The sequence below is a fragment of the Ostrinia furnacalis genome, unplaced genomic scaffold, assembly GCF_004193835.3.
Source record: "Ostrinia furnacalis isolate ACB-3 unplaced genomic scaffold, ASM419383v2 OfSCF0416, whole genome shotgun sequence".
Taxonomy (NCBI): domain Eukaryota; kingdom Metazoa; phylum Arthropoda; class Insecta; order Lepidoptera; family Crambidae; genus Ostrinia; species Ostrinia furnacalis.
Window position 1 is genome coordinate 215,587 of NW_021130655.1, and position 17,770 is coordinate 233,356.

At 36.9% G+C, this 17,770-nt stretch overlaps 1 protein-coding gene across 1 annotated transcript; it reads right to left on the reverse strand.

Moving 5' to 3' along the window:
• Window positions 1–223: 223 nt before the first annotated feature.
• LOC114364370 (cysteine dioxygenase type 1) lies at window positions 224–16,128 on the reverse strand. Its single transcript, XM_028320511.1, has 7 exons — window positions 15,950–16,128; window positions 11,069–11,169; window positions 9,611–9,760; window positions 6,107–6,253; window positions 3,111–3,358; window positions 1,266–1,435; window positions 224–433 (listed from the first exon to the last, which is right to left on the reverse strand). The coding sequence occupies exons 2-7, from the start codon at window positions 11,158–11,160 to the stop codon at window positions 395–397; spliced, it is 846 nt and encodes a 281-aa protein (XP_028176312.1). The 5' UTR covers window positions 11,161–11,169; window positions 15,950–16,128; the 3' UTR covers window positions 224–394.
• Between the last annotated feature and the right edge of the window lie 1,642 nt (window positions 16,129–17,770).

Here is a 17,770-nt window from a genome sequence, read left to right on the forward strand (position 1 = left end):
AGTTTGTAGTGTAGTAATAAATGTATAGTAGACGTGGAAGCCATTTTGTTTTAGAAAAGATCAGTCGAGATGTCGTAAGAGGCGACTAAGGGACAAGTATGCGAAATGAGGCCTCCCCAACCCGTCTGGCCAGCGTGGGGAGTGTAGGACAAATCCTCCATTTGCCTCTGGTCAATTAGAGAGGGTCGTACTTCTGCAGTGGAGACTAAATGACCTGATGATGATGATTAATGATGAATAAATAAAATAACACATTTGGTATAACAAATTAATATTTATTTGTTAATAAATAAAATGGAAAAGAAACCTTATAAAATATACTAGGTTAAAATTATGCCTTAATATAAAATATTGATCATGAAAGCCATTTTCTTGTTGTTTATGTCGTGTATTTTTATTGCTGACTGTCCGCCACGTCTGTTGCCTCGATGACCTGAAACAAAAAAGGGAAATATAAAATAAATATAATAAGATTAGTCAGTCAATAGTAGCCACATTAACCACATTTTAAACAGTTAACCCATGATGCTAGTTCATAATTAAATAGTAATTTAATTGAATCAAGATTCTGGATTACAACAGAAAACTCTTGGAAAAGAAGTTCACAAAGTGACTGACACCCGTATTCACAAACGATGATTGCTTAACTGAAGCAGCAACGCTACGCGAAGTCGAACGCACAGGGTCGAGCTCTGTGATTGGTTCGTGTGTGTCACTCCGCCAGTCAAGTATTGTCTATGAATAGGTTTTTGGGACCCTGTGCGTCCACCGCACTGTGAGACCTCATAGTAATGTTTGAGCAATACGGGTGTGAGTTTTGCGCTGCTTCTTTTCAGCACTGTCGTGTGTTTTGCTATCATTTTATGTTAATTGTAGACCAATAATTCCCAATTTTTTTATTAAGCAAAAGATCAGTCTGACATTCTACCAGCTCGCACTAAGCGTTTCGATGGCTCTTTTATAATGCGAACAGCTAGGGACTGGAATTCGTTGCCTGCTGCTGTCTTTCCCGAAGACTATAATCTGGGCGTTTTCATGGCGACAGTGAATAGGCAGTTACAGGGCAGATATGTTTATGTACCATCCTAGACTGCATCCCACTTAACATCAGGTGCGATTGTGGTCAAATCAATCAAAATCAAAATCAAAAATATTTATTCAGTTTAGACCACAAGTGGCACTTATGAAATATCTGCCTTGTTATGCATAAAAAAAATATTTAAAAAAAACTACATGACTCTAAAACACCAGAGAGGCACACTCACCCTTTTAACCTTCTTCCCGTTCACGGACCAGAAGGTGACCTTGACCTCCGAAGGTTTCCCGGTCCTCGCGTCGAACACCCGGCAGCTATCGAAGGGAGGGCAGTAGAGGTGGAGGGAGACCGCACTGTCCACGTGTGAGGGGTTCTCCATGCGGTGGAGGCCTAGGGCATCTGTGGAGAAGAGAAAAGAGCTGGTTAGGTAAAGAAAAACTGGAGAAAAAGAGAGAATAAGGGGCAGATGTGAAGAATGTGGGCTATTGTGGTTCCTAAGCTATACGGGGCTAGGTTGGCCGTGTGGTTGCGGCAGAGTGGAATAGGTACGACAAGGTACGACCCCTTTTCTTCCCGTAAATGTCTTAGAGTTACAATAGACAAAATATTCGAGAATGAGTGTTGAACAACACTTTCATTTGCCTCTAATAAGTTACGCCACTCTTGTGGCGGAGTTTTGGGCTGTCACTGTGTAGGTTTGTTGTCGACACGACAAGAAGAAGAAGTTGGAGAGAGTCATGTTCCTGCAGGATTATTGACTTGATGATGATAATGGTTATGGATGATGATGATTATGAAAAATATGAGACGCAAGCCAGGTATAACGATAAATAACCATAATAAATATGAGAGAAAACGAGGGACTATGTACTCGTATATAGAAGAGACACTTGTCCAAGTCTAAACTTTTGCTTGTCTCAAATCACTTTTTACTAACTTTTTTACCCAAACCATTTCAAATCGGTATAATTTCAGACCTTTACTTGTAACATAAGAACGTAACATATTGAATGGTTTTATGTCTGAAATTACAGAATTATAGTGTCTAGACAAACCTAAAAAGGATTTAGGACGCTATTTGGATCAAATATGTAATTGCTCAATAATGAATAATAAATAAATAAATAAATAAATAAATAAATAAATAAACATAAAGCCTTGGCATTGCAGATTGGCATGCCAAAAGGAAGTATTCTAGTTCAAACTAGATATTATTACACCAGTTCTGAATCAATAGGTATTTCTATCTACAATCTGAATGATCACTTAACCTGCCTTGACTGTAAATTAAATGACCATTAACTTAATTAAGGTGCACAACTCTATTTATAATGCAATAAAAGCCATGTTTTCATTAATAAATCATCACAGCCATCACATGCTCGTGATTGTGTAAAGATTGACCTATGTACTGAATGATAACAATATACCTATAGTCAGTGATATGAAAGAGATAGGTATTTTGTCCAGAAGTGGTGATGGAGCAGCGCCTTCAATAGAATTTGATAGTCCAGTCAAAAATCATACAAAAAAACGGTATTTGTTGCACTTTTCTTGGACATGGTTATAGTTACAGCAAAAACGAATAAAAAAAATTGAAAAATATTCATTCTTTAGTGTCAGAGTTAATGACTAAGAAATCTCATTCTAAATTTTTATCCACGAGGAAGCTCTTGGCCTGTATGATGACGGTAAGTGACGATCAGGCCGAAGGTGGAAGCGAGCTTCACCCGGAATCCTCAACCACGGAGGACATTGCCACTGGTGCATTATTTCTTACTAGCGACGTAAGAGTTTCGAGTGAGCTATCCAACTACCTTTTGGTGTAAAAGTGCTTTTTAAAAACCTATTTGCAAAAATAAATGAATTTTATTTTTATTTTAATTTTTAATTTTGTTTTTTTTAATATTATAGCCAACAAACCTACACAGTGTCAGCCCAAAACTCCGCTAAAAGAGTGGGGTTGTCAGTAGCCTCCATCAAATCTTCTTGAGTGCAGTTGTTTGGGCTAAGACATCATGTGATTCGTCGACTGAAATAATGATGATGATAATTTGATTTCATTTCAACTTACCGTTTATATAACAAACGTCATTCACTTCGAGCCTCGTCCGCCCAATCTCCTCCATCTGATCCGAGCTGTAGTCTTCGCACTGGCTCCCGCACTGACACCTGTCAACTTTCCCGCCGAAATTTTGACAGCTGTCATTCTGACAGCTCACGTCCAGCGCCGCCATTTTGGTGTCGAGGTGCTCCTCTGTGGCGCGATGCCTGTTTAATACTTTTCTCACTTCGGGCTCCACTGTGGATGGCCAGTCGTATCTGTAAATGAAAAATTACCATTATCAACCATTATTCTTCATAATATTCCATACTAATGTTTATTATACTCATAAATACGGAGCTTAGAACCGGCGTAATTAATATTTAAATTACTTTCATGTGGTTAAAGTAAAAAGCTACCAACTTTGGTACGTTTTTCAGTTTTGTATTGAAAAATCTGAAGAAAATGATTTTCAGTTTTTTTGGTATTCTACATGTATCTAAAGCTAACTAATAACTAGAGTGCATACAACAGTGATGTAGAATTGTAGATAGGTAGTCAAAGATAAGCATTTATAGAATACATTTTTTTCAGTTCTTAAAAACTACCATAGAAACATGTTCAGTTCAGGAGCAACATTCGCAAATTTATTTACTTGGACGACTTATTTTTCCAATTAGTTACTTTCTTTTAAAACTAAACTACTGAGACATTTTTGATAAAATTTTAATGAGACTAACTCATGATCATTTACCCTATAAAACAAAAAAAAATATGAAATCGCTTCATAATTGGCAGCGGAAACAAAAATACAAAAAAAGCCTCGTTTTTTAAGTTGGTCCAAACACCTTTGATAAGCCTATAGGCAAGCACAGCATGCCCCCAGATAAAGAGCAATAACTTCAATATTTACATGATAAATTAAGATAAATAATATTATTATCTTGTGTTTATAATATTAACAGCACTAAAAACAACTGATGCAAGTAATATGTCGCTGCCAATCACAAATTGAAAACATACGGATAGATAATGCGGGCTGACGCGCCGCGTTTAAAAACAAACTAAGATAACGTGCGTCAGCTTGAAATCAAACAATTTGATCGTTAATTGTTCTAATTGAAACCGGTTTTCGTAAACTGGAACTAATTGTAATAATAACTTATTGATAACTGATTTATGGCTCTCTTTGATTGTTTATTGTTTATTTGTTAATACAAATAATAATGAAGTCACAGAGGCTTGTGATCTCATACCGCTGCAACTCCTGTGTAGCCAGGATCTACAGCTTGACCACCAATAACCCAACCAGTGAAGGTCAAGTTTGTCCCGGGGGAAAGTTAAACTGTTATTGGACCCGCAACGAAATCAATCGGAAGAACATAGGAGGAGTTCGATATCTCCATACAAAACCACCGGTTATCGTTAAAGTAATGTTTAAAGTTAGATGAGGCAACTCATCCTTAGTCTCCTCTGCCCTCTCTAATTTACCAGAGGCAAATGGAGGATTAACTCCCGACGCTGGCCAGACGGGTTATCGAATTTATTTTGTTTTCCATGCGTTATTAATCAGAACAACAGTCAATATCTTTGACTTACAAAAGCTAGTCTGCACCAGATCGATCTAGAATCTTCTAGACCTCATTTCCTGTTTATAATCGCAGCTGGTTCAAACCGATTACGGTTCCGTATGCTCTCATTTTTAAGATAAACATTGTTTAACAAACATGGGCATAAATAGAGGTGAATAAAGTGGCACCATTTTAATTCAAAAAATCAAAAATTCTGAAACTTTAGCTTAGTTTACTTTGGATATATCTATGAATGTATTATGAGCTGAAACTAATATTAACAAAATGTAAATAAATAGTTAAAAATTGTAACTAAAACTCAAGCTAACTATCGTCTGAAAAACGCAATTGCTGATATTTAACCACTTGTCATAGAATTTGACATTTGGTTAAATTAACTGCGTATCAAAAAGTGGCCTCAAGTTTTTTTATTATTTTATAAAAAAAACATTACAATTTGTGCAATACAGTCCCATTAACTCCCCGTATTAAGCTATTGTTTGGTTTCTTAAAGAGTGATAAATTTTTGAACTCTGTGTGGATAATAAAAAAAGTGTTCAGTCTTTTGACACGATGTGGACGCAAACAGGCATCTTGACCCTATTGGGTTTTTCTATGCCTACAACGTCCAAGGGCCAAGTCGAATCGGGTTCAAATCGGTTCAGCCTGTGTCCCTGATAACTTATCAGTAGCAAAATATAATGATTGTTACTTTGTATCACGTAATAAATAAAATAAATGTTATTGGACATTTTACACAACGCCATATAAGTAGTAAAATTAAATATAATAAACAAAGTTTATATTGTGGGTACTAGACTACGTCATATCAATGTTATTTAAAGCCTTTGTAAATACATAACTTATTACTTAGGTACAATTGAAAACTCGGAGTTTCCCTGCATGATCGAATCAGAAAACTTCAGGAAAAGTTCTCGAGTGACGACCACGAGCTAGCCCAACCACTACGTGGACCGACGATCTGGTGAAGGTCGCGGGAGGTGCCTGGATGCGGGCGACACAGATCTTTGTAGAAATCCTTAGGGGAGACCTTTGTTCAGCAGTGGACGTCCTACGGCTGAAACATAAGTTAGTATTCCTTTGGAATGGAGCACCAACCACGAGCTGTCAAACGAAACCAATTTCGGATGACACTTGTGTCAGTGTCAGGATTATTTGTACAATTATATCAATCACTGAACCAGTCACCACGTTTCTGAAGTGCTATTTCTCATAAGCATCCACGATTTCACTCACGTAAAATCTGCCTAAGTGCCTCTGAACTGTCAAAAAGTTGCAAAAAACTGTTCTGTTTGACGTGACGGCGACGGCATCACGCATCTCTTTTTATCACACAGTGTTGCTGCTAGTGACATCTCGCTCGCTCAGTTCTTTGTTGCTCTATTTCGCTAGGTATGGGCTGAAATGATGATGATGAAAGACTAGTTTTCTCACCTGACTTCCTCCAAGCTCCCGCTCAGCAGTTTCATGAAGCAGTGGGAGTCTGCGTGGTCGTGGATGGCTGAAGCGTGTCCTGGGCCCCAGCACAGGATCATGATGTTGAAGGCGCCGTTACCAGCGTCCACCAGGTTGCGAGTGTAGCTGGAGAAAGAATTACCCTCTAGATTAATTGTGTTGTAGGTAAACTGTCCTTTAGGTACACTGTCCTATAGATTAAATTCTATTCTATTCTATTCTATTCTAAAAAAACTGTCCTATAGGTTACTGTCCTCTTGGTGAACTGTCCTATAGGTAAACTGTCCTCTAGGCTAACTGTCCTAAAGGTTAACTGTCCTATAGGTTAACTGTCCTATAGGTTAACTGTCCTCTAGATTAACTGTCCTCTTGGTGAACTGTCCTATACATTAACTGTCCTCTAGCGTCTGTCCTCTAACACCATCTGAATTTGTGCAGTCCCTCTTGTGTACGTTCTTTTATTTTCTCGTGTGATGCAGAATAAAGTGTGATCTATCTATCCATTTATCATTTTGTATGAAGTAAATAAATAAAATATAAATATCCTTGGACATTTTACACTAAGCTTCTAGTCCCTAACTAAACAAAGCTTGTACTATGGGTACTAGACAACGGATATAAACATACTTAAAAACTTTTTTTTTGTAAATAAATACATATTATACATAGAAAACACCCAGTCCAATACAAACAAATATTATGTTCATGCACACAAATGTTTGTACTGTGCGGGAATCGAACCCGCAACCTCCGGAATAGTAGTCCGTTTCGTTCGAACCACTACACCAAACGGCCGACAGTTTCCTCATATTTTAAAGTACAAATAGGTACCTACAAATTACTAGCTTTTGCCATGCGTGTTTCAAAATCCGGGATAAAAACTATCCTGTCCTTTCCCGGGACTCAAAGTTTTAATTTATTTTAATATCATTTTGTTTATTATTTTTAAATGCGTCATTGGACGCGACATGCCCTGACACAGTGACTGGAAATAAAATATCTTAAATTTGGGGTTCTTTTGTGGAACAAAAAACCACCAAGTTAATTTTTTGATAGTTAAAACTGGACTTTACTCGTACATTTTGTTCATCCTAAGTGAAATCATAAGTGAAAGCTTGTGAGGATGGAAGTTTTTTACTCTTTCTAGTAAAAACTAATAAACAGACATAAACTGTAAACATATTATTGTTTAATACATCAGAATACGATGTAGAAATTTTATAAATCCACACGGGCGAAGCTGCAGGCAAAAGCTTGCTAAATGTACGCTCAGATCGTTCATTTATTAAATAGAGACAACCAGCCAAGTAACGTTTCCACTAACCTCACTTATCTATACACAAAATTTTACGTATTCACAAACGATGCTTGCTTAAGTGAAGCAGCAAATCGGACGCACAGCATTGCATAGAGCTCTGTGATATTTCGTGCGTCCACGCGCACTGTGAGACCTCATAGTAATGTTTGTGAATACGGACGTTAATCACTTGGCAAGACTTGGTCAGTCATTTTCAAAGGGTAGACTAAATACGCCAAGTTTTTAATTCTAGTTCAAATTATCGGCCTAGTGATCGAATTACCTTGCCAATTTAACCAAGTGACTATAACATAACATACTATCGTAATCTATCGATAGTATGTTATGTTATAGTCACTTGGTTAATTATCCATTCTCATTCAAACTATCGAATCGATGGTCTGCATCTCTAGTCTAATTAAAGATTTCTTAGCGCAACAAAAGTTACGCCAATACAAAAATTGTCATTATATCAATCAGTACAATAATTATCTTTCAGTTATATCACATTTTTCAAGTAACTTGACTTTAAAATCCCCAACATTATCAATTTTCAGGAAAATTCAAATGATATCGCGAGTTAAGTCAACGCAGCGCCATCTCTCGGTGCGAAAAGACAACGCATGCTTTGCTACAAAAGCATGGCGGGTGCGACGAACCATTTTGTAAAGTTGCTTTTCGTAGCAGATTTAATTAATTATGTCTTAAGTAAAAAAGGTAGGGAAACATTAATCGAATTGAGAGTTTTATAATTATCTGTGGAAATATAAATTTTTGAACACTTCTAATATTGTGTGGCTTTACTAAATGTATGGGCTGGAAACATTTAATATTCGAATAGATCCAGTTTATTCTGTAACCTACTATTGTTATCGTTTGAAAGAGCTCTAAAAACACTTTCAGGATCAGTTATGATGTTTTCGATAATCTAAATATATTATAACTGAAAAGTGACTGAATGACTGACTGACTGCCATAGTGATCTATCATCAACGCACAGCCCAAACTACTGGACGGATCGAGCTGAAATTTGGCATGCAGGTAGATGTTATGACGTAGGCATACGCTAAAAAAGGATTTTACGAAACTTCACCCCTGAGGGGGTAAAACAGGATCCACACGTACGAAGTCGCGGGCGGCCTAGTAAGTAGTCTTGTATAGTTTAGAAATAATCGAGTGAGGTCACTTATCATTTCCATCTTGTATTGTTCCTTTCATTGGCACTCTGCGGGACAGAACCCTTAAAATCTTGCTTGCCTATAAATTTAATTAAGTAAATACCAACTCAGTACGGAACAGCTTTTAAATTTAAAATAATATAAAACTTATCGCACTCTACCCAAAACAATTTGAGAATGATAAATATTAAGGTCGCTGTTGCTATGTATAAAAATATTTACCGCAGAACTAAATAATGATCAATAATGAATCGATTTCAAAAAATATTTTTGTATGATGGGGTTTCCCATATCAAAATAGGTTTAGTAAAGAAAAAAACCGCTAAATTATCTGGGAAAATATCATCCATGTCAATCAAATTGTGGGATTTTACAATAGGCGTCGTCGGTGTTTGAAATTTTTATACTTACCTACCTAATACGTTTCTTAACAATTTTCAATCATGATTTTATAGATCGTTAAACTTTCATCCACAAAGACGCGCCCCACCATTCTTCCGCTAATGTTTGAGTGTTATCGGTACACGCTAAATCATCTATGAGTGCACACGCACACTACATTAATGACGCTCGGATTGCTCGGATTTTTTATTTGAGTTTCTAGCGGCTATTCTAGTTCAATAAAGTCCTAGCACAGAATAAGTAATAGTACAGGTNCCTAGTATCACTGCGACCGGTACCGATCTATTGTGATCGCCGCTATTTTCCTTACAGTTCGCCTCCGAGTCCTGCATCCATTAGGAAGTGCAGTATCTTTTGGGGGGCGATATGTTTTACATCTTGTGGGCTTAGGATGTGTTTGCCCAGGTGTAAGCTCCGCTTGCGCATCAGAGGTCCGCAGTCCGTGAGAATGTGTAGTGGCGTTTCATCTGCCTCTTGGCACATCCTGCACGTTCTTGATTCGGACAGTCCCATAGTGGACAAGTGCTTGTTTAAGCTGCAGTGTCCGAAGTGTGAGGGCCCGAACTAAGATGCTTTTTTTTTGTTTTGTGTGGATAAAAAACTCACCGAAAACGGTCGAACTTGGCGTATTTTCTCCAGTCTTTCGGGTCAGATTTGTAGCCTGCCATCAGTTTCTGAACATCCTGTATGTTGACGTAGTCGTTTGTGAACACCTTGTGTAGTTCCTCTACCAGTTTGTCTAGGCCGCCTATTTCTCTGTAAGAAATAATGTGAGAAATTATTGGTTTAAATCCAAAAATGGGCTAGATCCATAAAGTTAATAAGTATTCCTTCGAAATAGAGCAACAATCACGAGCTGTCAAACGTAACCATCCAGTGTCACTGGATGTATATTTGTGTATCAGTGGCAGGATTATTTCACTGTTTTGTAAAAGCAATAAATCAATCCCATCAAAAACAATACTTGTCAAAAAAACCAAGTCTCGCAACTCAGTTGTTCTACGGTAAAAAGTTGTGAGATCCATGTAATACCAAGTCCAGGCCAGGAAATCTTTAACGTTTTACATAAATTATTGACTTGGCCATCGCACTAAATAATTTAATTTACACGTGTTTTCATGCGATGGCCAAGTCAATATATTTATGTAAAACGTTAAAGATTTCCTGGCCTGGACTTGGTATTACATGGATCTCACAACTTTTTACCGTAGAACAACTGAGTTGCGAGACTTGGTTTTTTTGACAAGTATTGTTTTTGATGGGATCTCATTTCTTTTTGTATTTTGTAGACAGCAGTTATGTATCTAGAAAACTGGACCGAAATTGAAAAATTTTACTCGACTTGGCGGTTGCACTACCGTGCCCCCAAATATTTTAGTTTTTCCTTGATTCATACACCAAACACTACTTATATTCCAAATTTGAAGCTTCTAGGTCTGCTAGAAGTGCCTTAGAATTTTGATGATCGGTGAGTCAGTCAGTCAGTCAGTCAGTCAGTCAGTGAGTGACAAAATTAAGAAACTTTGACCCGTTATAATTCTTAAACTACTGGTTCAAATTGAATGAAATTTGAAATATACCGTGTCTTTACAATGCCTGCATAGCTAATGAAAATTCAGCCTTCTAGTTTTATCCACAACCAAGTTACAGGCGGTCAAAAATGGCCTGAATTGCATCGAGAAAAGGATGGTACGGCCGTGCCGCTTTTTTGCTCGACTTGTTGGGGGCACTGCCGTGCACCCAGATCACTGAACCAGTCATCACGCATGTGAAGCACTATTTCTGATAAACATCCACGATTTCACTCAAGTGTACGTCACGTCACGAATCTGAAAAATCTCAGAGTTCAAATTCAGCGTGCCAATGAGTGCCTCTGAACTGTCAAATAGTTGCAAAAAAACGATTCTGTTAGACGTGACGGCGACGGCATCACGCATCTCTTTTTTTCACACAGTGTTGTCTAGTGACATCTTGCTCGCTCAGTGTTTTGTTACTCTATTCCGTTAGGTATTTTTATAGTTCATGCAGAATCTATCTAATTTTTAGATCTAGAATAAAACTTACTGAGTAACTTTGAGGGGTCGTTCTATGGGGATGATTTCCATGTCGGCACACTGGGACACCCTTATCTTGCAGTTTACGTTCTCCACGTCCATTGTTGGGACCTGGTGGAAAACACCATAATTCTTATAACAACACAAATGTACATGGTGCAATTGAAATCGTTGGCATCCTTATAAACTAAAACTCTACTCATAATAGTACCTTATTACCTTTCCCAAATATGAGACAAATCCCATGAGTTAATAGTTATCTGAGTTTGGATCGATTTTTAAGCGTTGTTTCGTAATACGGACAAAATTATTAAAGACCTAAATTTTTCTTGAGCTGCTTCTTCTCAGCACTGCCCTATTATTGTCCTAAAGCAGTGGTAGGGTTGAAGTTGAAGTGAATACTGGGACGTGTTTATGCACCTTTTAAAAGCCTATTTTGAAAAAATTGCGGGATCCAGCAATACTGGTACCTACAAATCTGGATTGCCATTGAACCGCGCCTTATGAGTAGGCTAGCGACTTCGTACGCGTATCCCGTTTTACCCCCTTAGGGGTATAATTCGTAAAATCCTCTCTCAGCGGATGCCTACGTCTTAATATCTACCTGCATGCCAAATTTCAGCCCGATCCGCCCAGTGGTTTGAGCTGTGCGTTAATAGATCACTATGTCAATCAGTCACTCAGTCACCTTTGAGTTATACCTATTTAGATTTATTTATTTTTGGGGAATTCGACATTCGTAAAAAAGCTAGTGTATAAAAATCTATGTATTCTCTGTCTCAAAGTCTGTAAAAAGAGATTTAGTCTTCAAAACAGGCTTTCAAAAAGAGCTTTTACACGACTCTTACTGTCACGAAATTTCTTATTCTTACTCGAACTCTGTCTTATTTAGGTAGGACACTTTATGGAATATTTTCCACGCATAACTCACTTATTATCCATGTTTGAACTTTTGTTTGCCACGTCCCGATAGCGTCACAGTCTTTCATTCATTCAGGGGTCAATCGGCAGATAAACTTGGCTTGTAATTTGCGAAAACATAATAATATCAATAGCCTGATAGGTACGTAAGCACTGCGTGATCGAATCAGAAATTACGAGATCCGCAGAAAAACCGATACAGCCCGCAGAATTGCTAAAATCAAGTGGCAGTGGGCGGGGCACATAGCTCGTAGAGCTGATGGCCGCTGGGGCAGAAAGGTTCTCGAGTGGCGACCACGGATGATGCAGCGTGGACAGGTGGACCGACGATCTGCTGAAGGTCGCGGGAAGAACCTGGATGCGGGCAGCGCAAGGCCGGTCGTTATGGAAATTCTTTTTTTTTATTTATTATTACATTATTTAGCCATTACATCTTTCATTTAAATTGGGTAGATTTGATTCCAAATTATCTTGGGGGAGGCCTTTGTCTAGCAGTGGATAATTTCGAACTCCTCCTATGTTCTTCTGATTAATTTCGTTGTGGGTCCAATGACAGTTTAACTTTCCCCCGGGACAAACTTGACCTTCATTGGTTGGGTTTTTATGGCGGTCAAGCTGTAGATCCTGGCTACACAGGAGTTGCAGTGGTGGGAACGAGAGGTGGGAATAGTCCCGTAGCAGTGGATGTTGTTTGGCTGAAACGAACGAACGTAAGTTCGTCCCATAGTCGTTTCTTACGGCATCGGCGCGAAAATTAGGATTGATCCTCTATTCTATGGGTTTGTGCCATCATTGCAACTGTATGTCTAATCTTTAAACCGACGAAGACTTGCAGAAGTTGACTTCCGCAAGCTGTTTACCATTGTTGCTAGTCTAACGCCTATTCACAAACGATGCTTGCTTAAATGAAGCAGCAAATCGAACGCACAGCATAGAGCTCTGTGATTGGTTCGTGTGAGACCCTGTGAGTCCACGCGCACTGTGAGACTTCATAGTGTTTGTGAATACAGGCGTCAGGAACCTACATAGTTATGAGCTATTCCTGTATGTACTTACTAGCGGCCGCCCGCGACTTCGTACGCGTGGATCCCGTTTTACCCCCTTCATCTATCTTACGCGGTTAAGATTTTTTCATACAAATGTTTTTTCCCGCTAACTCCCGTTCCCGTGGGAATTTTGCAATATCCTGTTGTAACTAAGCTTTAAGTTTACTAAGGTACCTGCATGCCTTTCAAGCGTCTAACTTAAGCGGTTTAGATTTTTCATACAAAAGGATTTTCCCGCTAATTCCCATTCCCGTGGGAATTTCGGGAATTCCTTTCTTAGTGCACCTCTACGGTACCTAAGCTACGTCCCTTCCAAATTTCAAGTGCCTACGTTTAGCCGTTTAGGCTGTGCGTTGATATGTCAGTAAGTCACTCAGTTTCTCCTTTTATAATATTTAGATAATATCATTCGACACTTTTATACTAACCATAAAATCAAGGGAAACTATGCTTAAAGAGTACAAATTCTCACAAAGCCATAAAACGTGCTTCGTATTGCCCTTAGGGTTATGCATTAAGCACTAAGTTGCTTGGGCCATTTTTATAAACACATCTCATATTTTATTATTACTACATAGTAAAAAACAAAGTTGCTTTCCTGTCTGTCTGTCCCTATGTATGCTTATATCTTTAATTCTTTAAAACTATGGAAGGGATTTTGATGCGCTTTTTTTTAATAGAGTTAATTGAGTGATTTAAGAGGAAGGTTTTTAAGTATACCTAATACATTGTACCTGTGTGAAGCAGGGGTAGTTCGCTAGTTAAGACATAAAATAAGTATGATTATGAAAACACTGGATAAGTATGACTTCGACTCATGCACGAAGTAAAATTTGCCGGTGACTCTATCAAACAGATATCACAAGATCTACGAGACCAAAGTCGCAGTTTATCTAACAAATAAGTTCCTGATAGTCGTGGTTAACAGGAGATGTGAAAGTGGGCCAAAGTCGTATTATTTTCAGCAAATAGGCTTTTAAAAAGCGTTTATACACGTTTCATTATAATTTTAACGCTACCGCTGCTTTAAGACTAACTGCTGCTGCTTTAAGACTTCTAAGTAAGTTGGTGCAACTCAGCCTTTTGACCGTAACTTTGCCGGTCCGGTGCTTTTTGTATGGGGTTTGACAGATTTTTGACGTTTGTCAAAGTTATTAAGATTGTGCAACCCAGCCTAATAGCCAGTGTTGAGATGAAGCAGCGCAAGAAACGCCTCTTTTTCAAGAGCATTACAACAATATTATAAAATCTTATAGCCCTTTTTCAAAGGTAGGTAGTACTTTTGTGTGCTTTGAATTTATAGTTTTCTTGAAGAATAAGGTGGACCAAGAGTACAAATATAAAATACATAAATATTTAATTCTAAGATATGAATATAGGACCTGTTTATACATACGGCCCTTGACCATTTCCCGTTTTAAGCCTAGATGGAAACATAGTTCAAGGGAACACAATCTCTTACTACATTTAAATGATTGTAAACCTTATAAAAATGTGTTAAAGTTCAATTTTGAACGCGATTTCTTGTTTTTATACCTAGGCCTATAATTGGGCTTTCAATTAGAATCCTTATGTAAAATTATGGGTAATTTATACTAAGTACCTTTGTATATAATATACAGTTTATTTTATACAGTATCTTTCCAAAGGACGTCGTGTTTAGTTTTATTAATTTATATAAATAAATTAACATACATAAGATAAAATAATCCAATTATTATTAATTTCATTCATAAAGCATTTAATAGTTTTCCGCTAGTTATAAACTTGTTACATTACATATACCTACCTTCTTCTTGAATTTATTTTATTTACCTTATTTATAATTATTTTATTTACTTAACTAGCGGCCGCCCGCGACTTCATACGCGTGGATCCCGTTTTACCCCCTTCATCTATCTTACGCGGTTTAGATTTTTTCATACAAATGTTTTCCCCTCTAACTCCCGTTCCCGTGGGAATTTTGCAATATCCTGTTGTAACTAAGCTTTGAGTTTACTAAGGTACCTGCATGCCAAATTTCAAGCGTCTAACTTAAGCGGTTTAGATTTTTCATACAAATGTTTTTTCCCGCTAACTCCCGTTCCCGTGGGAATTTTGCAATATCCTGTTGTAACTAAGCTTTAAGTTTACTAAGGTACCTGCATGCCAAATTTCAAGCGTCTAACTTAAGCAGTTTAGATTTTTCATACAAAAGGATTTTCCCGCTAATTCCCGTGCCAGTGGGAATTTTTAAGTATCCTATAACCTGCCCAGGAGTACGAAGAATAATTGTACCAAGTTTCGTTAAAATCCGTCAAGTAGTTTTTGTTTCTATAAGGAACATACAGACAGACAGACAGACAGACAGACAGACAGACAAAAATTTTACTGATTGCATTTTTGGCATCAGTATCGATCACTCATCACCCCCTGATAGTTATTTTGAAAATATATTTCATGTACAGAATTGACCTCTCTACAGATTTATTATTATATAGAATAGATTTCTTCTTGAATTTATTTTTATATTATTATGATATGTACATTTTACATTTTCGGTCATAAAATAGTCAATATTACCTATTTCTTTCAATACTAACTAAAAATAAATCCTACTTAGAAAAAAAATTTGGATGTAGTTCTTTTTAAATTTTTGAAAATATAATAATTTGTCTACAAATTATTTCGTTAATAAAGAAAAACATAAAATATTATCTCGAACTTTTTTGTTCACTTACAGTAGATTACGTCCGTAAAAATAATTAAATAGGTACATAAGTAACATTTACGGGTAGGTAGCGTCAACGGCATATCAAACTAACCATGACGTCTTATACAATTAAAATAACTGCTGTTTCTCAGCAGAAATATTGGTCTGTGCTTCGTGATAGTATAGGAGCTTTTACAAATAATTTCTTTAAACATTTAAAATAAACACTTACTTAAACTTTCTGGCGTTTCCACTAAAACTTGTCCAAATTCCAATTGTCAGTTCACAATTAAATAAAAACTTAACTTTACACTTCACTAAAAAAACTGGCACGTAAATAAAAAGTGCGAAAAACTTCTCGTTTTCTTTTTCACAATGGCCGCTCCGCGCCTGCGCGTTGTCAACGATCGAATGACAGCTGTTTTCCCGCGCGTTCGGTTTTATTTGACAGATGGAAAGTTTTTATCTGGGAATCGCCGATTGCCTTCTGGAACGTCAGCAATTGAAGTTAATCGATGTTGACGTGCGTGTTTTGGTTAAAATAAGTTTAATAATAACAATTTAGTTTCGTCGACAATGTTTTGAGCAGGGCAGATATGTACCATCCTAGACTGCATCCCACTTAACACCTGGTGCGAATGTAGTCTTGTTATGCATAAAAAAATATAATGAGACAGAGAGATATGACCAAAAGAAACCAATACTTACCTTTCACAATGCATACTTTGTTGCTGTGATAAGAATAACCTGTTTAGGGATCACCGAGCTCATCTAAAATGAACGGTCAAGCGTGAACCGCTTATTATTTCAGGGCATTAAGCAAACATAATGTAGATCAAATTAAATGCCTCCGGCTAAGACTTCCATAGAGACCTGCAATTTGTATCCGGCTCGAAGGACCATTTTGTAGTGAAGATAAAAAAAAAAGTAGACTAATCACATAAAATATGTTCTAACTCTGAAAGCTAAATTAGTTTTTAATTAAACTATTAGTTTTTAATTCTACGTTGAGGAAATGAATAAAACATCGGCATGATGCTGAGTGGATGCTGTTTCGGTGACACGCACATTACCTACTACATTTTTGATGCTGTTTTGTGTCGCTGAATAAAATATTTCTTTTTTTTTTCATTTTCAAAATTGTTTGACTTTCATTATAAAGACGAATCACCTTCGTACAGTGTTATGTGCATGTAAGTTTCTTAATAAATAAATATATTTACAAAAAAATGCTTTTAAAAAGAGCTTTTACGCGCAGGACTTGCTTTGATTGTTGAACCCCATCTTACGAAGCAGGTTTGGTGTCACTGACCAGGGTACAAACAAATCAAATCAAATCAAAATCATTTATTGCATAATGTAGGTACATATTATAGGTCACATAAAAACATATATTGTTCAGCTACATCATACCATATCGGCATGCAACAGAATCAATTTTTCGTGATTCAAGAAATTATACAAAAGAATTAAATTAAATGTCACAATAATTATAATAATAATTAATACTGTAATACTGTCATTATACACATCATAGTCTTATTATGTAGTGATATAAATTGTCTTAACCCAGTCCTCGCTTTAAAAGTTGATTATTTTTGGCTACGCAGAATTTAGAAGTCTGGTTTTTTGCAATTATAATTAAGCTTTCAAAAGCGCCTTTATAAATCCCAATATAACTGTGATGCGTTGGGAAAATAAGTGCTGAAAAACTTAAGCTGAATTGCATTACCTATCTTTAACCGAAACTATACGATAACCTGTGTTTTTTGTATGGAATTAGACAGATTTTTATATTTGTAAAAGTTAATGTAAGATGGTGCAACCCAGACACAGTTTTTTTTATTCATAGTCAAAATAACTAATTGTTATATTTTGCTACTAATGGTTAAATATTAACAAAATGTAAATTAAAGCTGAGTTGCACCACCTAACTTTGACCGTAACTATAACGTTAACCGGTGTTTTTTGTATGGAGTTTGACAGATTTTTGACGTTTGTCAAAGTTAAAGTAAGATGGCGCAACCCACCCTAATAGTTAAAAAATGTACTA

Coding starts and splice junctions, on each gene's coding strand:
- LOC114364370 (XM_028320511.1), bottom strand. CDS start 11,160: ATGGACGTGGAGAACGTAAACTGCAAGATAAGGGTGTCCCAGTGTGCC. Junction 6,254..9,610: donor GCCAAGTTCGACCGTTTTCG/GTGAGTTTTTTA, acceptor TTCTTTCTCCAG/CTACACTCGCAACCTGGTGG. Junction 434..1,265: donor ACGGGAAGAAGGTTAAAAGG/GTGAGTGTGCCT, acceptor TTTTTGTTTCAG/GTCATCGAGGCAACAGACGT.